Genomic DNA, 27248 nt, shown 5'->3' with positions numbered 1-27248 from the left:
GGTAACTGCCACTTTACCTTAGAGCCTGGGGCCTTAGGCTAATGTCACTAAAACACACACATATGGATGCTGGATCATTCATCATATTTTTAATAAAGAGGTGTCACATGAGGTTGGATGCCTATAAGCACTTATCACTAAACAACTCTCTCAACACAAGAAGAATGAACTCCAAGCATGAAGAAGTATCATAGAGTTTCCACGAAGTTAATATAGTCAATTCTTATTCTCCAGCATATTCTTGTACAGATGTCAGAAAGGAATCTCTCCACCTTTTCAAATTGAATGGGGTAGGTGCAACTCAGTGCCATCTAGTTGTCACCTACATGCTCTGGAATCCGCCTATATCTTATCCATTCTGGTAACTGCCACTTTACCTTAGAGTCTTGGGGGCCGTAGGCTAATGTCACTAAGGCACACACATATGGATGCTGGATCATTCATCATATTTTTAACAAAGACGTGTCACATGAGGTTGGAAGCCTATAAAGCAAGACAATGAGTATTTGTGGCTTAAGAGGTGTGTTGTGCTCAGGTCAGTTGCTAGGCATCAAATGGAATGGTAAGTTTTAATCTCTAGGCTAGAGATAAAGAATGTCAAGAGTGGGTATTCTCTTAAGGTTGATAAAAAAGACTATGACTGAAGGTTTGCTCGTTGTTTTTGTCCTTTTACTTTATTTTACTAGTATTGTTACTTTTTACTAGTACTGTTACTTACCTTCTTTCATTAGGACGTTGCAGTGTGTACTTTAGCTTCTTTACTTTTTACTTTACTTGTGTTACTGAAGATTGAGCTAATTTGTGCTCTTAGGATTGTGTTACCCAATCTTATGGTCACTCTCTACAACTACAAGTGGTGGATGTGGAAGATCATTCTTTGCCACTTGATAATGAAGAGCCTCCAAGGTCACCATATGGTGTGCTGACTGATGCTGGTGAGTTTCAATAATTCATTTTAATAATAAATTCATAATCCACTTTGGATGTAATAATGTTTAATATTCTGTTGGGCTCACCGTTTTATGAGCTAAGTAGGGCCCTGGCTTGAAGGCACTTTAATGTCTTAGTGCTCTTTTGATGTGTTTCTGGTATTGTTTAATTTACTAACTTTTTGCTTCTGACTAAATTGGCAGATGTAATCCCTATTGAAGCTGCCCGTTCACGATTTTTAGATCTTCTGCTTTCCAATTTCATCACTGCACATGTGATCTCATGTGCTGAAACCCCTGATCCAGCGTACAATAGTCCCAATGGGAAAGACAAGCAAAAGAAAAGGAAGACACGAGATGTCCAGTTCGAGGGGGACCCTAAGTATGTGTTACCTCTAGCATATGTGGCTAATCTATATGAGACCCTCATTAGTGAAATAAATGTTCGCCTTGCAACTTTGGATAATGTGCATGAGAAGACCATGGGAGTGGCACTAGAAGCTGCTGGTGGGCTTTATAGGAGGCTTGTCAAACTATACCCAAAATCTGGTAAGAGGTAGTTCATATAGTAATATGCATGCTTTTACTGCCAAAAGCACACAATAAGTGATTTTAACCATGTTTATTGGTATATGTCTTCATAGGTTCAACATATAACTACAAAAGAAGAGAGATGGCATCTGCTATAGAGGCAAGGAACAGGTTCCCGCATCTGATTTCAGGAGAAGAGAAACGTGTGCGGTTTGTGGTTGTTCATGGGCTGGAGCTTGTGGAGCGTCCCAATATGCCATATGAGGATGCTGAATGGTAGGTAGCTTGTCGAGGTTGAACCAACTCTAATTTGAAATGCCAACACTTTTAATGTGCCCATGCTTACCTGGCAGCTCCAAGCAATAATGCTGGACCACAAGTTTTCTGCAGCTTGCATATTTTTCAGGATCAGATACATTTCTTGGCAAGCTTTATGGTGTAATAGGAACTGACACTTCTTTCTAAAGGCTCTCGTGTGACGACATGGAGACCAACTCTCTAGGAGTGCAAGTGAAGTGAGGGGGTTTGCTTCATGCAATGTCATTGCCCACCCCAAAAGCATCAGAGTGGTTGGTCTTCAAGCTTGTCACTATCTACAAACAGTTTGGATTGGGTAAATTTTTCATGTTGAAGACACTTGTCATATGCATCAGTTAATGCCTACGCTCATGTGAGAGACTCGGCCTCAAGAGCAAGAGGCTTCATCTGCTCGGAACAGAAAATTCCTGGTAGATCCTGCAGTTGGTAGAGCATGCCGACAACGACGATTAAACTGAGAAACTAGAGCATTAAAGCCTGTTACAAGGCACCTTGTAGCAGATTAGGCTATCCAAGGCATTGCCGATCATTCTTAGAAAAAGAGTATACAAAAGCTTAGCAGTGGAAAGAGAGGACTAAAATTAAAAAAGAGCAAGGTAAACCCTTGATGCTAGCCCTTGTTGCGCCCAAGGAAAGATCATGATGTGGTTTTTCAGTTGTGCCTGGCTATTGACCCCTCTAAGTAGGAAGGGACTAGATATGAGAGAATGAGAACTTTGGAAAAGTGGGACCCTTGAAAATGGTTATGGAGTGACAATAGCCAGGCATGGACACTGTGTCAGCTGGGTAAACAATAACGGATGCAGTGGAAAGGTGCCCACAACGAGAGGCAAACCACTTTAGGAAGCCCCTTTCTCTGCAAGGCTTTCGTATTATATTGCTGAGTGGCCTTGCTGTTGGAAATTAGCTGCGTATGGAATAAATCACTCTGTTGATGTTGATAGGTTCCAGATGAGATGCAACAAAAATGCCCGTGTGCACATGTTTGGTAAACCAGCTGGTATGTAGTAAATGCCCAGTCTCATCATCACTTGAATTTTCAAATGGCAATGCTTCAGCCAGTTGAGCTGCGTGACTTGGTGCTTCATTGCATGCACGATGGAGATAAGACCAGCTGTTCACAGTGAGGATGATGATCAAGGGCTGGCACATTGTATGGAGGATCATGAGATTCAACCAATGGAGATGCAGCATGTACCCGTAATGGAGGAGGGATCAGGTTATCCCTAGCAAGGCTGCAAGTTTAGAGAGCAAAAGATGGCTACATTTGTGTATTTAAATGGCTCTGAAGGCTTCTTACAACGGCAGTTAGTTAATCGTCTTTGTTCAGGGCACATACAGTCTGCCCATATAGATGAGCATGATATGGGTTGGTATCATACATACATTTTGACATTATTGGGAGGAGATTTTAGAGTTGAGGAGTCTTTTAAGGTGCCTCCTTATTTATGCAACATGGTCCAAAGGGCATGTGGGATGAGCTTCCCAGCTATGGAAGGTGCAACATTTTTAGGTTTTACTTAGCTTGTTGTAGTCTTTATTACTTTCCACTGCAAAAGAAGTGTTCTACAATTGAGGAGACGCAACACAGTCTCTCTATGAATGATCAGCCAGAAAACTCCACAGTGGACCATAGAGGATGGACCTTGAAGATCGCACAGAGTTCGTGATAAAAGTGAATCATAGGAGTTGTTATAGGTGAACTATGCTTTGATGTCTTGTATCATTTGGGACAAAGAGCCCACTTCCGTTAAGGAATCTCTTTCCCAGGAGACCAGTGTTGCAATGAAACGCGTTTCATTCCGTCTGAATGAAATGAAACGTTTCATTGGAATGAAACACGTTTCTTTCATGCTGCCTAGGAAAACCTACGTTTTTCAACGTTTTCTATCGAGAGAGCACGTTTTTCGAAAAAACGTTTACAGGCGATTGGGAAATTGATTGAAGGAGTTCTTGCCTTGCACAAATCAGCTCCTACTAGCTCCTCCCGCACTTCCGAGGTTCGGTGCCCGCCAACTCTCAAGTTGGTTGTGCTAATTTGTGCTTTTTTTCTTCGATTTTGTAAAAAACACACAGATTTTGAAATTTGGGGGTTTTCATGCCAGGGTGCCAATCTAGCCTTGCATTTGTCAAGATGCCTTGCACTAAGGATGCCATGTGGGCCCATGTCACTCCCGTATCTAAATATGGTGGTTTAGGCACACAAGTGGAAATGCAATTTTTGCGGGGTTTGCTCAGGAGGGTCCATAATCTGTGTTAAGGTCCATTTCACAGGTTTAACCGGGGAAGGCATTGGTGCATGCAAACTTGTGTCTTCAAACATCAAAGCCGAGCTACAAGAATGGAAAAGACAGCAACTAGCAGGACGCGGTTGTGGGCTTGTGCTTGAGGATATTGGGGCTAGTGAGGATACATGTGAAACCGATCCCGTCAAGTGGGAAGGACTCCGTTGGACACCCACACGCTTAATAGCACAACTTTAAAACCACAAATTTGAAATGGACAACTTAATACAACTTGAAATTTAAATGAAATGAAATGGAAAGATGGACACCAGCACTGGGGCCGGAACGGGCCGACCATTTAATGAATACAATGCTCCATGGGTTCCAAGAACCAGATAATGTCCATGTACATATGAAAACAGTACCAAACAAATAGGCTCGAAGTCGAAACTTGATGTAGAAGCTCGAAGCAGAATGACCAATCTCTGCGGTCCTGTGCTTTCACTGGACTCCGCGGAGAACGCCTCATTGGTGTTCCGAGACCACGCACAAACAGGCGCTCTCGTACTAATGCCTGGCTCTCCCGATCATCTCAGTACCTTTGGACCGAGGTTCTCCAATAGAGCTTGGACAATCCGGCACCGAACGGGTGTTGGCCGAGCGGGATGAATCCTTTATCAGATTTAAACATAAAATACTTTATTCAAATCTGAAAGTCACTTACTTGTAGATGGTTGATAGAGAACCAATACTTGTGGTGTTTGTGTAGAATTTGAAGCCACCCAGGAGATATGAGATCCTCTTGTAGCCGGTTGAGAGGATGTGCAGCCTTCTTGTGGAGGAGGAAACGTTAGAGAAGTGATCTTTGGATAGTTTGAATCATCCACGGAAAGAATACAACTGCGGAAAGAGAAGCATGTGTAGTCGCCTGCTGTGGGTAGGCGCAACCACCTGATGAAGATTCAGCCGCCTGAGAGGATGAGAGAAACAGCCACTAGGAAGCGCCTGGCTGCTGTGTACTGCCCCCTGGCTACAACCTGCGCAGCTACCTGTCATGGGCTACCTGCTGGAGGTTTGGCGTAGCTTGCTGCAAATGAGGCGCACAGCCTGTTGGAGGTGGCCCACGTCTGAGAGCAGAGGAGAAAGGCAGCGCAGCCTGTAGGAGCAGCCGCTTGTAGGAGCAGCCGCCTGTAGGAGCAGTAAAAGCATGCGCCTGGTTATTCAGAAACGCAGCCAGCAGCTTGGTTGCTGTAGGAGCAGAGGCACATAAAAATTCAGCAGCAGCCACCTGGGAGCATGTTTGGTTGCAGCCAGTAGTTCAGGGGAAACAGTCGCCTGGGAGAGAGAAGGCGCAGGTTGGTGAATACGCTTGAAGGATGGAAGCGATTGATTTCTACGCTTGAAGGAGGGAGCTTTTTTTTAATAAAATTATAGTGGAGTTACAACTAGAGATTTCCACGCATGCATGTGGGGGGACTAGTGTGGGTAGGTGACCATGCCCACCCCCACACTCACTTAAAAGTGGGGCTCCCCACCTTGGCCCCTAAGTGGGTGCCCAAAGGGGGTGCCCACTTTTAAATAAATGTGAACACCTAACCTTATAAAATAAAAGGTTAGAATATAAATCATTAAAACAATATGTGCGACATACTTACCACCTGTTCACATGCACCAAAACTTGTCAGAATACAGAGCAGACTTCACGACTCACTGGCAGGCGTCCCTGCTCAGTAAGTAACACGTCAAGCAGGCAAACACACAAATACATGTCATGCGAAAACAATTTCAAACATGCAAAATATGTGTGCATGTGCAAATAGTAACATGGACATATCTCCCGTTCATGGAACAAGTACAAAGTATCTGTCGGCACAAAACTGGCACGACATAAAAACGTAAAAACCTGGTCTTCCTATGGAGTGACAGTCCCATAGGTAAGACACAGTTCCAGGCACGAGTCTCCCTATGGTGTGACAGTCCCATAGGCAAAACACGGCACGAATACTGGCTCTTCCATGGCGTGACAGTCCCATGGGTCGAACACAGTCCAGGTCATACACGGGTGGCACTGGTCTGGCTCCCGTCCATACGACACCAACCTGCTAACACACGGGTGGCACCAGTCTGGCTCCCGTCCATGTCAGCAAAATACTGGCCTCTTCACACGAGACACCGGCCTGGCCTCAAGTGAACGAGACGCAAAAACTGGAGATGGACCAAATGGTCGGCCAATTGGTGACAACATGCGAGGCATCAAAGAGAACATGGTTGGGTTCAGAGGAAGATGCACAGAGCCAAGCAGGATTTGGGGGTGTTGGTAGTTCCACTCCCACGGCAACACGAACCCCTTTGCCCGTAGCACCCAAAGCCTCTCTAAAAAGAGCAAGCATGCAAAAGCAGGCAATTAAAGATGCAACTAGGAAACTCACTAGGCTTTTCATCCAATGTGCTTTGTCTTTTCACATTGTGCGCACACCACGATGGAAAAAGGCCATGAGGACAGTTAGTTGCATTGGATGTGAGTGGGAGGGACCCTCCTATGAGACCTTGCGCACTAAAGAGCTGAGAAGAGAGCAACAAGCAGTGGAGGTGTAGATGGAGCCATTAAAAGCCACTTGGAGCAAGTATGGTTGCACATTGTTATGTGAATATATGCAAGAGGAATGTGTACAATATTTTGGTGTCCTCTTGCAAGGGCACTATGTTTTTGCGTGCCATTGATGCATCTATGCGTGGGATAGTGGTGATAGGAGCTTTTATATGGTCACACCTCCGCGAGGCTATCATGGAGATAGGCCCACAAACATAGTGCAAGTGGTCATTGATAATGGTAGCAACTATGTCTCTATGGGACGGATGCTAAAGGATGAGTTCCTGCAGATTGTATGGACTCCATGTGCATCCCATAGCCTAGACTTGCTCATTGAAGATCTTGCCAAGATTAGGTGGATTGTTGACATCTTTGACACTGCCCGTAGCTTGGTGAAGTTTGTTACCAAGAGGCCTAAGGTCTTGGCAATGTTTCGTGCCAATAGTGACCTTGAGCTTTTGAAGCCCTCACAAACCAGGTTTGCATATATGTTCATTGTGGTTGAGAGGGTAGTGAGAGTCCGACAGGGACTCATGCGCACAGTGGTTAGTCGTGTTGGTGTTGGACTCACACACACAGAAACTTGCACATCAGGGTTAGGTGTAGGAAGAAGAAGCTCACACAGAGAAATGAGAGAGAGAGCCAAAAGTGAGGTAGCCACAAAATGCAAGTCAACCCTTGCATGTGTGTCACATCCATATAATATAGAAGTACAAAATATTATATGTAGAGTGTCCTTTCACACTTGATATCCAAGGGGGAAAACCACATGGAAAAAAGTGTCCTTGGTTAAGTCCTGTTCACACATAACACTACCATAAGTGAGCATATGCCTACAAATCCCCCCTGTAGTGAAAGTGTCTGTCTAAGGTAGCAGATCACTCTCTGTATGAGAGTAAGCCCAAAGCTTTGCGGAAAGGTTCAAACTTTTCTCGAGGTAAAGCCTTTGTGAATAGATCTGCAACATTATCCTGTGTAGGCTTGCATGTAACCTCTCTTTGACATAGTGATAATGAATCTCAATGTACTTGGTACGTGCATGAAATACATGATTTCGTGCCACGGCCATAGCACTTTGGCTATCAGTGAGAATGGTGGTGGGTGTCTGCTGACACTCACGAAGATCAGCCAATAATCTCCTCAACCATACACAATCTACTGTAGCTGTGAAGACTGCCGTGTACTTAGCTTCACAAGTAGATGTGGCAACAATGGGTTGCTTTTTGCTCAACTAAGATATGCATGAACTGCCAAGAAAAAAAAAATTCTCCTTGGTGGATTGCTAGGTGTCATAATCACCAGCCCAATCTGAATCGCTGTATGCATAAAGCTGCAAGCTGTCCCCTTGGGATAGAACAAACCAAGATCGAGGGTATCTTGAAGATAACGAAAAATGCATTTGACTGCTTGCCAATGCTTTGTGCCTGCCCTGTGCATGAATTTGCTCAACAAAGACACCCCAAAAGATATGTCAGGCCTCGTGTTACCCAAGTAAATGAGGCATCCCACTACTTGGTTGTAAATGCCAGCCTTAAAAGGCTCTCCAATATCATGCATTGCTGTACACCTGGTTCTACTGGAGTAGAAATGGGCTTACATTCATCCATGTGAAACCTTTTTAGCAAACTTTTTACGTACTTAGTTTGTTGCATAACAATGCCATCATCTGTATGCATAAACTGTATGCCGAGATAGTAGTGTAAAGGCCCTAAATCTGACATATCAAATTTAGCTTTCAAATCAGCTTTAAAATTTGAAATTTGTGCTTTGCTAGTACCTGTAATGAGCATGTCATCTACATACAAGATGACTGAGAGAATATCGGCACCGGTTTTCTTCACATACAATGTGCTTTCAGCTGGACTATTCACATAACCTTGGCTTGTTAGATGAGTATGCTGTAAGAATACGCAGCGGAGATGATGACCAGATCTGGGAACACAAGCAAAAACACAATGCAGAAAATAACAGCACACGAGAGAGAGAGAGAGATAGAGGCGCGTAACTTTATATACACAAAAGAATCCCGGAATGATACAATGGTGACAAGGGGGCTGGGGGCCATTTTATATGGCCCCCAACAGCAGTCGGCTTGCTGTAGGGCAGCCGACAGGACCACAAAACCCCACGACTGCTGAAATGCACAGTCGGCCAGCAGCAGGGGGGTCGGCCAGCATCAAGGAGGTCCACGACCTATGCAGAGCAGTCGGCCACCTCCAGTGTCTCCACAGATGCAGTTGGCCAGGTTCAAGGTTCTCCTGCCACTACAAGACTGCCTCCCATGCCACAAAAAAATAGAGAAAAATGGGGGAAAAATACGGGGAGTGAGCAAAAATGATAAGACACCTACAAAGGGCGGGCACACCCACAACAGAGGCCTTGGTGTATATGTATAGACAGGAGATGACTTCTAACACATGTATTTTATCATACCAAGGTCTTGGAGCTTGCTTTAACCCATACAATGCTTTGTGTAACCTGCATACTTTATGTTCCTCACTAGGAACTACAAAACCAATGGGCTGATTTACATATACTTCCTCTTGTAAATCCCCATTTAAGAATGCAGATTTGATGTCCAATTGATGCACTTTCCATCTTTTATGTGCAGCCAATGCAATCACTGATCTTATTGTCGTCATTCTCGAAGTAGGGGCAAAAGTCTCCTCATAATCTATTCCCTTTTTCTGGGAGTAGCCTTTAGCCACAAGTCTTGCTTTGTACCTGTCAATAGTACCATTAGACTTCCTTTTGACTTTGTACACCCACTTTGTTCCAATGACATGCTTGCCTTGCGGCAATTCCACAAGATCCCAAGTATTGTTCTTCATGATAGAAGAGATTTCATCTTGCATAGCTTGCACCCAATGCTCATTCTCATGTGCTTCTTCATAAGAAGAAGGCTCTTCTGAATCAAAGAGACCACCCATGGCTAATGCAGACTCCTCATGATGCATATGCTGGAACTAGTCCTTGTTCTACTTGTTAGTGGAGCTGCAAGTTTGCTTTCTTGCAAAGTTATCAGCAACCATCTTGGCACCGACTTGGCTGTGTCTATGGTTGTTTGCTCTTCCTTGACAAGATCTTCCACTTCTTCCATAGAAGGGGGCTGAATGGCTGGCTGTTCCACATGAGGATTTTCTTGTGTAGGGGATGGCTGATCTGAATCCCCCCTAATTGCAATGGGTAATAGCCCATCAAACATGTCCTGTATGCCTGTATCATTACTTTTATACAAGCTGTACATGGGCTGTTCTGAATTTTTAGCAAATACCACATCTCTATTGACAAAAATCCTACGTGTTGTTGGATTATAAAGACGGTATCCTTTGCTCTCATTGCTGTAGCCCACAAAAATGCATTTCATTGCTTTGTCATCTAGCTTTGTTCGGAGTTGTTTTGGCACATGTGCATATGCCAAACACCCAAATGTACGCATATAATCCACTGTTGGCTTTCGGCTATACCAAGCCTCAAATGGTGTTATGGTTTTAAAAGCTTTTGTTGGACACCTGTTCAACACATGAGTTGCATAGGTCTGCTGCGGTGTATAAGGCACAATACATTGGTGTTTGATGCCCTTTTGAAGCATATAATCCTTAAATGCATTTGACATGTATTCTCCACCTCTATCTGAGCGGAGTGTTTGGACTTTACATCCACACATATTTTCAGCCATTGCTACAAAGTTGTCAGAATGCGCAGCGGAAGACTAACGCACGTAGGAGACGCATCACCATCGAGCTCCATGAACACCCCCAACAGGCACTTCAGCATTCCTCCATCGGGCTCCCATCTCCCAGTGAGCTGCCTCCCAAAACACCGGCCGGAGGAGATGACTATGACAAGGTGCCACTCTAGCCTATATATGGCTCTTCAACTTCCCATGCTTCCACTTATGGGATAATCCAAGGCACCTTCTAGCCATAGATCACACACTCGAAATCGCCAACCTTTCAAAACCCTCCCTCGATTCGAGCTCCGCAAGCCACTGAGGCGCGAGGGGGTCGCCTAGGACCACACACGCTTGAGCTGCCCAGGACCACACACGCCCGGGCTCTGATACCATGTCAGAATGCGCAGTGGAAGACTAACGCACGTAGGAGACGCATCACCATCGAGCTCCATGAACACCCCCAACAGGCACTGCTGCATCCCTCCACATGGCTCCCATCTCCCAGTGAGCTGCCTCCCAAAACACCGGCCGGAGGAGATGACTATGACAAGGTGCCACTCTAGCCTATATATGGCTCTTCAACTTCCCATGCTTCCACTTATGGGATAATCCAAGGCACCTTCTAGACATAGATCACACACTCGGAATCGCCAGTCTTCCAACAAAAGTGTTGAAAGGATGTAAACACCTCTGCTTTCGCTTTCGAGGGGTAAACCCAAGCAAACCTGGAGTAGTCATCAATGAATGTGACGAAATAAAGATGCCCCCCTATGGATGGTGTCCGCATTGGACCACATACATCAGTATATGTATGAGCTATAATTTACTTTCAGCTCTAACAGCTCCATCTTTGGGGAATGGTTTACGTTGCATCTTTCCCAAAATACACCCCTCACATACATGTCTTGTTGGAGACTCAAGTGGCGGCATATTCTCAACCATATGATGCTTCTGCAAAAGCATCAAACTCCGAAAATTTACATGCCCAAAATGAGCATGCCATAGCTCTGCATCATGCATAGCAGGAGTGTGGGCAGCCACTGTATTTGCATCATAAGTACGCTTGTCATAGCTGTTCAGCTTATACAAGCCTTTGTATCGTGTTCCAGAAGTGACTATTTCATAACCCTTTGATGAAACACTTCCCATCTTCAAATTCATCCTTTAAACCTCGGTCGTTTATGGCTGAGACGGAGAGCAGATTTTTCTTTATCCCTGGAACATACAATACATTTTTTATACATATATTGGCACCATTGGCAGCAATAAGTATGACATTGCCAATTCCCTTTACTGGATATGTGGTATGATCTGCACATGATACAATGCGGCCATTTGAAACATAAACCAAGTGCTGAAATACATCTTTGCATGAAGTGATGTAGCTCGAAGCACCACTATCAAAATACCATGATACATTCTGTCTGTCATGCAATGCAAGACATATCATTGTCTGAAGCACTTGGTGTGTCACTAGTGCATGTGACCAAAAAGGTGTACTCTTCCTGAATTACATTAGCCGATTGTTGTGCTTTGTCATCAGAAGAGTCTGCTACTGCATTGCCTGCTTCTTTCCTTTTCTCTTTTCCAATCCGCTTTCTACATTCACTGATGTAGTGTCCAGGCTTATGGCAGTAGTGACATTTGCCCTTCTTTTTAGACTTGTTTGCATCCCCTTTGTCAGACTTTTCACCACTAGAAGAGGGCTGTCCATGACCAGCCTTGCTAGACTGTTATCCCCCATGCCTAAAGCTCCCTTATCCTTGGCTGTAAATGCCTTGTCTCCACCACGGTTGCTAGATAAGTTTGCTCTTGTTTGCTCTTCCTGCAACAAGAGTAAACCCACCAGCTCTTCAAAAGTGACAGGATCACCACCTCCTCTCATAGAGAGGTTGAGAGAGAGGTGAAATCCCAAGTAGGCAGGTGGTAAAGAATGAAGAGTGTTGGTGACCAACTGTCTGTCTGGGATAACCTCATCAATTTTGAGCTATTGTTCCTGCAAATCTTTCACTTTGGTGAGATGATCTGCCATGGAGTCACCCTCATCCATAGAAAGAAGATCCAATTGCCTCTTCAAGTAGGCAACTCTTGCCTCGTTGCGTACCTGATACATTACTTTCAATGTGTCCCATGCAAGCTTCGATGTCTTGCAAGAACGAATGTGCGGAATAATAGTCCTTTTCACTGAAAGGGCTATCAATGACATGGCCTGTGCATCCCTAGAGTCCCAAATCTTCTGCTCTTGTGTGGGAGAAGGTTCTACCTCAGGAGCTCTTTGAGCACCTCCCCTTTGATGCGTTGCTAGCTGTATGGTAATTGGGCGTGTGTCATCACCACACACGATGCCCCAAAGCCCTTTGGGTACCAGCAAATTGCGGATCATGAAACTCTAGAGGGAGTAGTTAGATCCATCCAACTTGTCCTCCTAGGTGAGCACACCAAATACATCTGTGCATTTTGAGCCATGTGAACAAAATATACCTGCAAGCAAACCAAGCACCAATGTGCACTGCCAGGCAACCAAATGTCATGTGCAAATTTTTGCCTTCAAAGTGAAGCAAGTGTAAACTTGCACCAAATTGTCCAATTACACACAATGTGTATACATATGCGATAAATCACAGCTATAATGCCCAATTACATGCTCCAATCTGAAAAGCCCCAATTTTTATGCACTCCAATTGCTTCAATGTGTAGTCAATTGCCCAATTTTGACAAAAGCCCCAAATTTCTGCAATTGAAAGAGGCTCAATTTGCTGATTTTGACCTCAATTTGAAAACCCCCCAAATTGTAAGCAAAGCACCATGTTCAATTTTTCCAATTTGGCATCAAATGGAGAAATCTCCCAAATTATCCAAATCCTGTACCAAAATGATGGGCAACTCTGCAGAGCAGCAAGTACGTATGGCACCACTTGCAATTTTCCAATTGTCTTGGCAAAGGGGAACCTTGGCAGACCCCCAAAAGTTGCTGAACCTTCCTTGAAATGACTGCAAAGGTTTTTGTTTTTGTTTTTTTAAAATTGATAAATCTGAATGGATGTTTTTATCGCCTGAAAACCATTAAAACGGGTTGTATATCAGTTTTCTTGCCAGAAAGAGCTTTTCCATGGTTTTCTTTATCGACAATGTTGTAGGAGTTGTGGAGATTACTCATGGGAACTTGGACCACTTGAACTTGGATATGGAACATAGAGCTCGGACATGGAGCATAGACAAGGAGAACTTGGACATAGAGCTTGGGCATGGAAATGGAACTTAGACATATTTGCTGTGCTAATTCTTTCTATTTGCTACTTCCCTTAGTGCTAGGCTTCATATGGCTGAGTGGGCCCTGCATCTCCGGAGGTTTGACAGAAACTAAAGTACGAAGGGCTGTGTGAATATATGCTCGTGTGTGTGTGTGTGTGTGTGTGTGTGTGTGGAGTGCGTGTGTGAGAGCATATCTTGATACAGAGTTCTACACCCACTATTGGGCATTGATGATGTTAGTGGGGATGTAGTAGTATCTAGTCCATACTATGCATAATGGAGTTGATAGTTATATAGTCCTGTGGGTTGACTACCATGACAATATAACATGCACGTTCCTAAAAGGTGAATTTGGACATATTCCTGGATTCATCTAGGTATATATATATATATATATATATCTTGGACATGGATTTGGACTTGGTTTTGGAATTGATTTGGACTTGGATCTAGACTTGGACTTGGATTTGGATTTGGATTCATTTGGATATTAGATTTGGTACTAGCCCGGTGAGAGATACTTGTGGGTCAGAGATCTTGTCCCTCAACATCGACATCGACATCGGCATCAACTTGGATAACCTACATCGGCATATCTATTTGTTTTGTATTCATTGATTGTATTGATCCTGGCCAGTGTGCTCGTGGATTGTTCCTGAATAAATTCCTGAAAGGAAGTGGAGCCTGTTCCCCGCTCAATGTGGTGTATTGTGCAAGATCCTTATTCCCTTCTCTCTCTCCTCTCTCTCTATATCTTTATCTCTTGGACATGTGGTTGAGTCTGTCATTGCACGTCCCGTTGGGCTTACATCTTGCCCCTGCCTCTTCTCAATGTTGGCCGGTGTATTAGATGGATGTAGAATCTACGTTCCTTAATGGTGACTTGCAGGAGGAGGTGTTATTGAGCAACCTCTAGGCTTTGAGGCCGGGATCAAAGGGGTGGTTGGTTTACAGGTTACGGAAGGCCTTGTATGGTCTTAAACAAGCTCCCAGGGCTTGGAATCAGAAGATTGATTCTTTCTTTCTTAGAAAGGGTTTCTAGAGATCAGTTGCAGATCCGAACTTGTATCTCTTTCGGGAATGCGGTATGGTGACCTTGATTATCCTTTATGTGGATGATCTTATTCTCATTGGCGGTCATGTGGATCGCATAGCTGTGACGAAGGTTGCCTTGTCAAAGGAGTTTGAGATGACGGATTTAGGCTTACTCCATTTCTTTTTGGGATTGGAGATTTGGCAGACCCAGAGGGGGTTCTTTGTTTCTCAGCAGCGGTATGTTCATGAGTTGCTTGAGGCCTCTGGGATGGAGAATTGCAAGCCTATTTCATCTCTAATAGACCTGAATACCAAACTTACAGTTAATGATCCTTGTGAGCAAGTTGATGCTTACTTGTATCGGAAGCTTGTTTGTTCATTGATTTGGTTACTGAACACTAGATTGGACTTGAGTTTTCCAGTGGGGTTGTTGAGCTCATTCATGCAGACACCTTTGAAGATTCATTGGGACGCAGGATTGCAGATCTTGTGGTATTTGTAGGGTACGAAGAATCTTGGACTCTTCTATGTTACTGGATGGGGAATCAAGGACCGAGTCAGACTCCGAGGTTGGAGTGACTTAGAATGGGGAGGAGATCCAGACATGAGGAGATCTACATCATGAGCTATTTCTTGGAGCAGAAAGAGGCAACCAACTATTGCCTTGTCTTCTATAAAGGCAGAGTACCGGGCTGCTTGTGGTGCTACTTGCGAGGTTGTGTGGCTGCGGAGGTTACTTGGTGAGATTGGGTTTCCATAGAAGAAACCCACGGTCATCTAGTGCGATAACTAGAGCTGTGTAGCTATTACTCGGAACCCGGTCTTCGGTGCCCAGACCAAGCACATAGAGATACAATATCACTTTGTTTGTGAGAAGATTTTGGCTGGTGACATCTTGCTTATCTATTGTTTGATGGAGGACAATGCAGCAAACCTCTTCACGAGGTCCTACCTCAGGCGATGCTCTGTCAACACTCTAGCTCATTGGGTTTGGTTCGACATCCAGGAGCTGAGAGGGGGTGTTAGCAGTCATCTCCTGTCTGTACCATATTACTCAGTAGGGAGTGAGGGTCTCTGTGGTGGGTGTGCCCGGCCAGTTAGGAGTAGTCTCCATTTTTCAGCATTTTCCATGTTCTTTTCCCAGTTTTGCTAGTCATGGGGGGGACCTTCAGAGCTGGCTGACTGTTTTTCTCCAGACCGACTTGATCTGTATGCAGCCCGACCTGATTTGGTCTTGGCCGACTGGTCATCTGCTGGCTGACTGGAGGTTTTCCCAGCCGTGGGCTCTTATAGGGCCGTCAGCCTGTTTTAGGCTGGCTGAGCAGCAGCCCAGGGTGGTATTTATACCACCCTTGCCCCCACACTTCTTATTGTACCGGATCTTGTGTATATAGCAGAGTTTATACAGCTTCTCTCCCTCTCTCTCCACTTCTGCGTTTTCTTTCTCACAGCAGTTCATCTCATTTCCGCTGTGCATTCCAACACTTTCTCCATGGCTGGCCACTCTTGGAGGAGACTTCATCTTGGGATCTCTGTTTCCCCATTGTGTCTTGTTCAGTTTTAATTAGCTTTAATCTCTCATGTGCTTAATCATAATATGTTTTAAGTCTTTCTGCTGTGTGAATGTTGCATGTGGAAGTTTGTAGATAAAATGATTAGCTTGATTAGAGCATAATTCAGCATTCATAACTTGATGATTTGCAAATGAACAAGTGAAAGAGAGAGACACTAGAGAGTACACCTTATTGGGTCCCAATTAACCCTTCGAAGGGTCCCCATTGAAGGTGTATTTGCTTGTATTGCTGAATGTATTTGGACTGACTGTGAGCTGCAAATCAGCACCAAACACTGACCAATATACCTATGTAAAGCACCCGTGAAGGGGCTGAACTGGCCACCTTCTGCTGCACTGCTGGACAGCAATCTGCCTTGCATTTTCCTCCAGGTGACCCCCTATGTGCTGCGTTTTGCTAAACGCTGCTGCACGTCTAGCTTCAGATCCTTTCTCCTTTGTGTTTTCTTTCTTGTGGGCTGCTTGGGGCTTGCTCACGATGCGGGGGTTTTTGCAAATTAGTCAGATTCTGAGACTGAGGGCTGGAGCACTCTTATATAGGGGATTGGGGTTGGAAAAAGAGGCCAACTGGGCTAAGGGGCTGGCCGACTTGAAAAAGAGGATAAATAATAATATTTGTCTCCAGCGTTTTGACACGTATGGCTCCTAAGTGATGTGCACCTATGCCCATATGGCCTCCTATTGTGCCCTTTGGCCTAGGGAATGGGCTGTTCACAGCTGGTCCCAATAGCCACCATAAACCCTACTGTTTGTTGCTAGTTTGCATGCCAATGACGGGTTTGTAGTGCACACAAATACGGGCTCCTCTACCTATGACTTAGACAGGTGACCGTTTTCACTTTGGCTACTAGCCTAATAAGTGCCTAGAACACCAATACTTCATTCAAGAGGGTTAAATGTGTGTGCGGGACATGCACACTTGATCCTGACATTTGTGTAGTGGCACATTGGCTAACGCATCCCTAGACAAGGGCTCACAAGGGGCCATGTGTCCAGCTTTAGGGCTTGCACTTTTCCTGTACAGTCTGAAAGAGTGCACAGAGCGAAAGCAAAGGCGCACTAGAGTGTGCTGAATAGAGAGTGCAAGAGAGAGAGATGTGGAGCAAACTATGCTGAATATACTGAAGCAAAACAGTCCCAAGCAAGAGACACTAGAAGTCTCATAAGTGAGGGAGCAAATATGTACAAGACTGAATGAGAAATGAGAGGCCAGCACCTCCATTTTATAGGTCAGGTATGCTGGCCGACTGGGGATGCTAATACTGGCCGATTGGTAAAATACCAAAAAGGCTAGGAAAAATCCCAGAAAAATATATAATAAAAGGGGTGGCCAGCCCACAATCAAGGGCCATACAAAAGGGACCAAATGGGCACCAAAAGTGAGCAGAAACTGGGGATGAATATGCTAACACCCCCTCACAGCACCAGATGGTGAACAAACTCCGAGAAGCCGAAGATGAGGAGCCAAGGAAGCCTGAGAAACCGGCTTGGTGAACAAATCTGCAGCATTCTCCACCGAAGGACAATACTCCAATCGCAAATCTCCAGCAAGAACCCGTTCACGAACATAGTGATATTGAATCTCAATGTGTTTCGTACGAGCATGAAACACAGGGTTCTTGGCGATGGCGATGCAACTCTGATTGTCACACCAAAGAAGAGCAGATCCGGTAGGAGGACAGCCGAGCTCCTCCAATAATCTCCGCAACCATATCGCCTCACATGCAGCATAACAAACCGCACGGTACTCCACCTCGGTAGAGGAAAGCGTCACAGGAGGCTGCTTTTTACTGCTCCAAGAAATGGCTCCAGATCCGAGTGTAAAAACACGATCGATGGTCGAACACTGAGTATCTGGATCTCCAGCCGAGTCTGAATCAGACCATCCAACAAGAGTGCATCCTTGGCCATAGAAGATGCCAAAGTCCAAAGTGCCACGCAAATACCGAAGAACTCTAAGAGCACACCGCCAATGCTGCTGACGGGGTTTGGATGAGAAAGAACTCAATAAACTGACTGCGAAACATATGTCCAATCCGGAGTAGGTCAACTACACCAAACAACCTACGAGAACCCGATATGGTCCCTGATCAATCCCTAGAGAACATCAAGAAGAGAAAGCTTCTCACCAATATCCACAGGACAAGATACTGGTTTGCACCCAATCATCTGAAATCTAACGAGAATCTCTCGTGTGTACTTCTGCTGAGGAAGAAAATGCCCTTCGAGGTCTGCCAAATCTCAAAGCCGAGAAAATAATGCAAGAGGCCAAGATTCGTCATCTCAAACTCTGTCTCCAAAGCATCCAGAACAAAACGGATCCTCACAGAATAAGAACCTGTAAAGATGAGGTAATCAACATAGACCACAATGATAACAATCAACCCCCTCTCAAGGAGGATATAAAGGTTCGAATCTGCATGAGAACGGCGCAGGCCGAGCTTCTGAAAGAACTCATCAATCCGCTGGTACCAAGCCTGTGGAGCCGGCTTCAGACCATATAAAGCCTTGTTCAACCAGTACACATGATCCTATTTGCCTGGAACAACAAATCCTGGCGGTTGATCAACATAAACCTCCTGTGTAAGCTCTCCATTCAGGAAAGCCGACTTGACGTCCATCTGGAAAACGGGCCATCTATGTTGACCTGTAAGAGCAAGAACGGTGCGAATGGTAGTCATCCGGGCCGTCAGAGCAAAGGTGTCATCGAAGTCGACTCCAGGGCGCTGAGCATAACCCTTGGCAACCAACCTCGCCTTGTCCTTGTCCAAGCTGCCATCAGCTCGAAACTTCGATTTGAAAATCCAACGCACACCAATTACCTTACGTTGCAGTGGCCGAGGCACCAAAATCCAAGTGCCATTCCGTTCGATAGCATCCAGCTGTGCCTGCATAGCACGACGCCAAGGCTCATGTGAAAGAGCCGTGTCCACAAAAGTGGGATCAGAAGGACCATTAATGATAGAGGACATAAGAGCATAATTAACAAACATGTTGCCCTCATGAATTTGTTTCCCTGTGACTCTGGAGGAACGCCGGAGAGAACTAGGCGGAGGAGCAGAAGGTAGCTCACGTAACCCAGAATCACGAATTATTTGATAATACCATCCAGGCACAGATCTGCTCGAACTCGTTGGAGGAGGAGAAGAGTCATCATCATCTGACTGAGAATCCACAGCTGGACACGGAACAGAAGCAACGGGAGGAGTAGGAGAAGGAGGCGGAGACGGAGGTGGAGGAAGAAGAAGCTCACCACCCCCCTCTGAGGATGTAGGAGTCTCGTCGAACACATCACGGCTCACAACAACTTTGCCGGCCTGAGGATCATAAAGACGATATGCCTTGGACACAGTGCTGTATCCAAGAAAAGTCATGCGCTGAGACTTCGAGTGCAACTTGGAGCGGTACTCCTTAGGCACATGAACATACGTCGCACACCCAAATATCCGGAAATGAACATGGAGGGCTTCTCACCATGGAAAGCCTCATATAGAGTTTTATCTGGAAGAGCAGCAGTAGGAGACCTATTCGGAATGTAGACAGCAGTGGAAGCCGCGTTAGCCAAGAAACGTCGAGGTAATGAAGAATGCTCAAGCATAGCACGGGCCATCTCCATAATGGTCCTATTCTTCCTCTCGCAACTCCATTCTGTGATGGAGTATATGATGTCGGTTTTTGGGGTTTTGTATAGTTCCATCATCAAGAATGGTACGTGGGAACTTGTTGACTTGCCTCCTAGTAAAAATGTTATTGGAACAAAATGGGTGTACAAAGTCAAGTGGAAGCTAGCTGGATTTATTGATAGATTCAAAGCAAGACTAGTCGCTAAAGGATTTTCTCAAGAGAAAGGAATATACTATGAAGAGACTTTTGCCCCTACGTCAAAGATACTACTATCAGGACAGTTATTGCATTGGTAGCAAATCATGGATGGAGTATGCATCAATTGGATATCAAGATGGCGTTCTTGAATGGTGAACTTTTGGAAGAGGGCTATGTGCGTCAACCTCTTGGCTTTGTGGTTACAGGCCATGAACACAAAGTATTTCTTTTGAAGAACACTTTTTATGGACTTAAGCAAAGCACCAAGGGCATGGTATGCAAAGATACATGCACATTTGACCAGCCATGGATTCGATGATAGTCCAACTGAAAGTACTCTGTATGTGCACATTGATGGTGCAGACATAGTGGTCATCATACTCTATGTTGATGACATAATCTTGACAGGGAGTAATCAACAGAAAATTTTAAAGTTGAATTACATAGAGCTGTTGAATTATTAGATCTTGGCTAGTTGAACTTGTACTTGGGTATTCACTTTATGCACACAGATGGTGGCATTATAATGTATCAATCTAAGTATATAAAAAGGCTTTTGAAGAGGTTTGGCATGGAAGATTGCAAACCTATCTCTACTCCAGTTGAGACAGGTATGAGGCTTAGTAGCCATGATGCAGGTGAGCCTTTTGATGCTACTGTTTACAACCAAGTTGTTGGATGCAACACACGGCAATATATTTCTTATGGTGTATCCCTGTTGAGTAAGTTTATGCACAGTCCAGGGATAAAGCATTGGTAAGTTGTAAAGCAAGTATTTAGATATCTCCAAGGCACTTAGTCTTATGGGATGTTCTATGCCAGGGGGGCTGATTTTCAGCTTTATGCTTATAGTGATTCAGACTAGGCTGGAGACTATGATACTAGACAGTCCACTAGTGGATTTTGTTTCTTGCTAGGTAATTCTTCCACATCTTGGTTTAGCAAAAGGCAACCTATCGTGGCTACTTCTACTTGTGAAGCTGAGTATAGAGCAGTCTTCACGGCCACAGTTGAGAGTATATGGTTCATGAGATTGGTTATCGACTTGTGTGCTAGCGAGCAGGGTGCTACTCCTATACTAACAGATAGTCAGAGTGTTATGGTTGTGGCTCCAGTTTTCCATGCACGGACCAAGCACATAGAGATTCACTATCATTACATTTGGGAGAGACTTCTGCAAGAGATTTCTGTCTTATCTATTGTCCATCACAGGACAGTGTGGCAGATCTCTTCACCAAGCCACTTTCATGGGAGAAGTTCAAAGCTTTCCGCAAAGCTTTGGGCTTGATTCCAACTACAAGGGGGATTTGTAAGAGATATGGACAGAAGTAGTGGATATACAGGTTAATAAGTGCTAGGCACACTGGAGTTAGAGGCGCAAATCTCAGAGAGAAGATCATTTCGTTTTTGTGTGAGTCAAAGCATACTCAAAGGGATAAACCCTTAGAATCTTAAAATTGTGGTGTAAAGAAATGTGACATGCATCACGTAAGCGTGTTCTTGATTAACACCAAACAAAGAAGATTAATGCTAATCCTATGTTTAGCAAAGACACAGAAGAGAAAAAAAGATAGACCTAATCTATTGTATATTTGCTAAAATATGCTTTATATACAATGCTTTTGTTGATTCACAACTTTGTGCAAATGATCTTGTTGATTCACAGCTTCATGATGCATACCAAAGAGCCTTGTAGTCCTATCTTGCAATCGGACAAGAGAAGCCTCTGTTGATCCACCACTGTGTCCTTGCTGTCTTGCAAATTCTAACAAATGGATCGTCTTGATCTTTGAATGATGATTTTGATAAATGCCTAATGATGCTATTTAAAGAGAAAAAGTATGAATTCATAATCAAGTCAATTTTGCATATTTTTTCCACAAAACAAGTTATATTTTGTGTCCAAACTATGTCCCAACCATTGGGCTATGCCTTGGGCACTTCTAGGAGCTTGTAGGGTTGCAAAATCCGTCCTAAATCTGTCCCTAAATTTGCTTATGAGAATATTCATGTCTATGAGCATCGGGATTAGCGGATACACATGACATCCCCACCTGCTAAGCTTGGAGCTTTGGGGTAATCCATACACCTTTGCTCCAATTCCATTTCAGTTCAATTGAAGACTCCACTTCATATCCACTGGCTCGATCCCCAAGCTCTCTAACTTGGTCTTCAAGTTCTTTGGCACAATGTTTGGATCTTCTGAATCACATGTAGTCTCTTCCTCCTCCTCACATGATTCGTATAGATTTTATGGAATCTCCTTTGAAAGTGTGTTTGGAGAGATCCACCTCCTTGGGAACTATCAAGTTGACCTCATCCTTCTTCAAATAGGATTTGGAAAGATCCACTTGCTCGATTTGTGGCTCTGGCTTTGGCTCTGGCTCTAGCACGTGCATCTCCAGTAATGGCACCTCCTCGAAAACACCTCTTTCTATGATCACGTCTCTCGAGAACTCTTGTCTTAGAAGCTCTCTTTTCGTTGCATCAATGCTCTCGGTCTTGGGTTGCTTCACAACCCTAGATGATTTCTCCTTGGCCTTTGTTGATGTTGCCATGAGCGGTGCCCATTTTTTCTTCAATTGTGGTGGGCTTCACGTGCCTCTTCCTGAAGTTTTACTTAATGTGCTTCTTTCTGGCGTTGTCGACGTTCCTCTTCTATGAGTCGTTGCATATACTTGGCCATGATTTGTTTGTATTGAGCTTGGCGTTCTTGTTCCTTTTTTAATTGTTCTCGTTTCCTTTTGTATCCTTCTTCATCTTTCTGTCTTCGACGACTTTGCATAGTCTCATACTTACGTTGTAACTCTTCTTTTCAAGCATCATTGCTCTCCATCGAGGTGAGGTTTTGGTGGAGGAAGTAACAAAACCTAGGCTAAGTCTTTTTGCAGATCCTACCCTACATGCTGAAAGAATGCAAAGAGCGTAAGCAAAATGACACTAGAATGTGTTGAACAGAGAGTGCAAGAGAGAGAGAGATATGGAGAGAACTATGCTGACTCTTCTTTTCAAGCATCATTGCTCTCCATCGAGGTGAGGTTTTGGTGGAGGAAGTAACAAAACCTAGGCTAAGTCTTTTGCAGATCCTACCCTACATGCTGAAAGAATGCACACAGCGTAAGCAGTGGCACTAGAATGTGTTGAACAGAGAGTGCAAGAGAGAGAGATATGGAGAGAACTATGCTGAATATACTGAAGCAAAGCAGTCCGAAGCAAGAGACACAGTTAGTCCAAGACTGAATGAGAAAAGAGAGGCCAGCACCCACTATTTATAGTAAGTGCTCGCTGACTGGAGCTGCAAAAGAGGCCAACTGGAGCTACTGGACATGGCCAACTGGTAAATGCCAGAAAGGCTGGGAAAAATCCCAGAAAAATAGTAGAAAAAGGGGTGGCCAGCCCACAAGCAAGGGCCATGCAAAAGGGACCAAATGGGCACCATAAAAGAGTAGAATCTGGGGATGAATATGCTAACACCCCCTCTCAGCACTAGATGCTGAACAAACTTCGAGAATCTGAAGATGAGGAGTCAAGGAAGCTTGAGAAACCGGCTTGGTGAACAGATCTGCAGCATTCTCCGCGGAAGGACAATACTCCAAACGCAAATCTCCAGCAAGAACCCGTTCACGAACATAGTGATACTTTTTTTTTTTTCCGAGAAAAGATCCTTTCATTAGTTATATAAAAATGCCCGTAGGGCTACAAAAGATCGCTCCTGCTCATAAGAGAGACAGAGCAGTGAGTACAGCATGGCAGCCCGGGAGACTCTCCCTAGGTGCTGCAGAATACAAGCATCAGTACAAAGGACTGAGAGGCTAAATCATACAATAGGGGGGGGGAAGAGCCAAACCGGTGGCCTGTAGTGCCAACGGGGGGATCCCGTGTGTAAGGTGTAGAAGGGGCCACAACGCCAAGTGGTGTGAAAGGCCTGGCGTCGTAAGATCGCCTCGTCCGAGTCACCCCGGATGCGGTCGTACTGTCCTCGCAGGGTGTGGATCAGCTCCTGCCAAATCCCCCGTACTGTCTCTGCTGGTGGCTCTAGTCTCCCCTCAAAGGCCGTAAAGCAACGGGCCCTCCAGGTGAACCAGATGGTGAGGCTACTGAGGAGCTCCCATCGTAAATCCCTCTCCTGTGTCCAGCTGGCGGACGAGAAATCCGGTGCCGGAACCAGGCGAGGCTGGCCCCTAATAAATCTGATGGCCTGACTGCCCTGCTCCATCTCATAGCCCATAGCAGGCCCTGACGAAGTCGACCAAGCAGCGGCACCCCACGTAAACATACCCTCTGGAGCGCTTGAGGGCAATCCCAAAGGCAATGTCTCTGTGTCTCCAAAGGGTGGCCGCATCGGACGCAGGCCGCCGGAAGACCGCTGTAAACAAGCCAAGTGCCAACTGCTGAGCCCCTGTGGGCAACCAGCCACTGAAAAGTCAAGATCCTGCGGGCCTGTCGACTGGCCCAGAGCCGAGCCCAAAAATCCTCCAGGAACTCCTGTGAAAGTCCCTGTAGCCGCCAATGCCCCGCTGCCGCTGGAGAGACCGTCCTCCTCGCCGTCAAAATATGCCGTCCCAGCCGAACAGTATACTGGAAAAAGGTAATCTCTGTGGCCTCAAGGGATGCATAAGGATCATGCCACTCGTACTCCCCGGGGTCCCACTGTAGCCGGGCCAAGGGGCGCGTTGCATATGCCCATATGCGCCAATCCGGGAGTACATCAGCAAGGTTGGGGTCAATATGCCACTTCCGAGAAGCGGCGGCCACTACCCGAATCCTCTGAAAAGTGCACTCTGCAACCAAAGGCGACTCCACCTCCACTCGCTGGAGTCTGCCCTCATCCTGAATCTCATAGTAGAGGCAACTGCCATCCTCAGTGCAAGCCCTGACCGCAATCAGGATCTCCAACTGAGTAAAGGCTCCCATCCATCGTGGGGCCACTGGCTCAAGAGGCGTGAACCACTCCTCTGTGAGTGCCTCCTGGATATCATCCCTCATAATCAACCCCCCTCTGAAGTGACTCAGCCTCTCCACGTGAATCTCCTCTGGGAGACTGCAGAAGGCCTGCCAGTCTCCAAAGCTACGAGCTGGGCTTGCCCCTAAAGGCCCCCAGGCTAGACGAGGCCGAGAACCCAGCATATGACCCTGCTCTGTGCGAACCGCAGGGCTCCAGATGAGCGGCTGTCTGGCCCGCTCCTCAACACAAGGAGGTCGCTGAGAGAGCCCCGGTCTCAGCAGCTTCCAAGCTCTCAGGATACTCAAAGCAAATCTGTCCTCCCATCCTCTACTGAGGCCTGTCCTCATCTCTATGAAGATCCAGCGAATCTCTGGTGCCCAAGTGCCCCCTGCTGGGGGCGCTCGAGCCTGCAGCCGCTGCAAGAGGAGCTCTTTCCAAGGCTCAGCGCCTGGAAGCAACCCCCGAACAATAAGCTTCCCCAATAAGGCTCTACTCTGATCGACTGGATCTATAATGCCCAAACCTCCCTGAGCCAGCGGAAGTGTAATAACTGCCCATGCAACCTTTGCCCGAGCTGGCTGACCGTCCCGCCCAGACCACAAAAAGTTCCTGATCAGCCTCTGTACTACCTGGTTGATGCAAGAGCTCGAGAAGATCCAGCAAGACGTAATGTACCACATGGTCGCTAACAGCACCTGATTTGCCACCACCACCCTCCCGGCCAAGGATAGTCGAGCTGTACTCCAATACAAAAGCTTCTTCCGAATGCTTAGAAGAAGCGGGGCAATCTGCTGCTCAGGTGACAAATCTAGGCCAATCTGGCATCCCAAATACCGCACTGCTGTGCCTGGAGGGATCCATCTAAAACCGGGGTCCGGGCTCCATGCCGGAGTAGGAGCACTACTGATCCAAAAGGCCACTGTCTTGCGCCAATTGATCAATGCTCCCGAGGCTGCACTAAAAACCTGGAGCGACTGCTCTGCCCGAAGAAGATTGGCCTCTTGGCCATGCAAAAATAAGCCCGTGTCGTCTGCAAACTCAGCATCAAGCAGGTCCTCCCCCCGGACTGGGAGCTGGAGTCCTCTCAAACCAACCTCCTCTGCTGTCAAATACATGCTCATAGCCTCCGCAAAGAAGAGAAAAAGAAAAGGAGCAAGGGGACACCCCTGACGGACTGATCTGGTCAACTCAAAACTCGGCCCCCGTCCTCCTGCAATCAACACTTGGCTGCAAGCTGTGGAATACAGAGCCGCCACCCCTCTGATCCATCTTGGCTCAAAGCCCAAGCGAAGCATGGTGCCCTCTAAGAAACCCCAATCAACTCTATCGTATGCCTTCTCAAAATCGAGAAGCATCACGACCAAGTCCTCGCCAAGAAATCTAGCTCGGGCCGTTGCCTCCCAGAAAGTGAAGATGTTGTCAAGGATACTGTGCTCCTTGACAAATCCTGTCTGAGTAGCATGAATCAACTCCCCCAGGAAGGGCTGGATCCTCAAACTCAAGGCCTTTGCTAAGACCTTGTAGACAGTATTGAGGATCGTAATAGGCCTCCAATGCCGAATATCATCTGATACTCCCTCCCCCTTGGGGATAAGATAAATCAAGCCCTCTGAAAAGCTCTGCGGCATCACCCCAGTATCCAAAACATGCTGAAAGCCCCTGCGGGAGGCCTGGCCCTAATAGGTCCCAATAGCGCATAAAAAAGGCCGGCGTCAGTCCGTCCTCCCCTGGGCAACTATGTCGCGGCAGGACCCTCAAGGCCTCAGCAAGCTCAATCTTTGAAAGAGGCGCACCAAGAACTGAACGCATACGATCTGTGACCCTCCTCTGCACATGGGCCCACACAGTCTGTCTGCAAGCATCTTTGTCCTCAGTGGCTGACTCCGCTGAAAGCAGGTCTCTATAAAATGCAGTGGCAATGGCTCTGATCTCCCCAGGCTCAGTAGCTACCGAACCATCCGGTCTACCAAGCTGACGGACTCCTGCCCGAGCATGGCGGGGTCCAGTGATCTCAAAGAACTCCCCAGTCACTCTATCACCAAGCTGCGTCCACTGAGAGGCCTGACGACGATAGTAAAACTCATGTCTCTGCTCCTCTGCCTCTCTAACCTCCTGTCGTGCCTGGCTCAGCTGTGACGCCAACCACTCACATGCAGGCTGCTGCTCCTGAAGGCGCTGAAGCGAGGCAAGGCTGCGTCTGAGCCGATGCTCCCGCTCGCGAATCTCTCCCAGCCGTGTCAAAGCTGCAGCGTGCAGAAAAGAGCTAAGCTCGATGAGTCCCTGGGCACACTGGCCTGCTACATCTTGGTCAGGGCACTGACTATCATGCCAGATCCTCTCAATGTCCTCAGC

At 46.0% G+C, this 27248-nt stretch overlaps 1 protein-coding gene across 2 annotated transcripts in view; it reads left to right on the top strand.

The window, feature by feature from the left end:
• Positions 1–27248, top strand: part of LOC147621888 (PPR containing protein) — a 41638-nt gene that overhangs the window by 3230 nt on the left and 11160 nt on the right. For both annotated transcript variants that reach the window (XM_086822907.1, XM_086822906.1), the window contains exons 3-5: positions 812–935; positions 1134–1478; positions 1574–1736. In XM_086822907.1, coding sequence (XP_086679033.1) covers positions 812–935; positions 1134–1478; positions 1574–1736 — 632 coding nt within the window. The remainder of the gene's footprint in view (positions 1–811; positions 936–1133; positions 1479–1573; positions 1737–27248) is intronic.

This window comes from Cibotium barometz, chromosome 29, assembly GCF_041138505.1.
Source record: "Cibotium barometz isolate CiBa-2024 chromosome 29, ASM4113850v1, whole genome shotgun sequence".
Taxonomy (NCBI): domain Eukaryota; kingdom Viridiplantae; phylum Streptophyta; class Polypodiopsida; order Cyatheales; family Cibotiaceae; genus Cibotium; species Cibotium barometz.
Note: the sequence above shows the minus strand (reverse complement) of the source record. Positions and strands in the feature narration are given on the sequence as shown.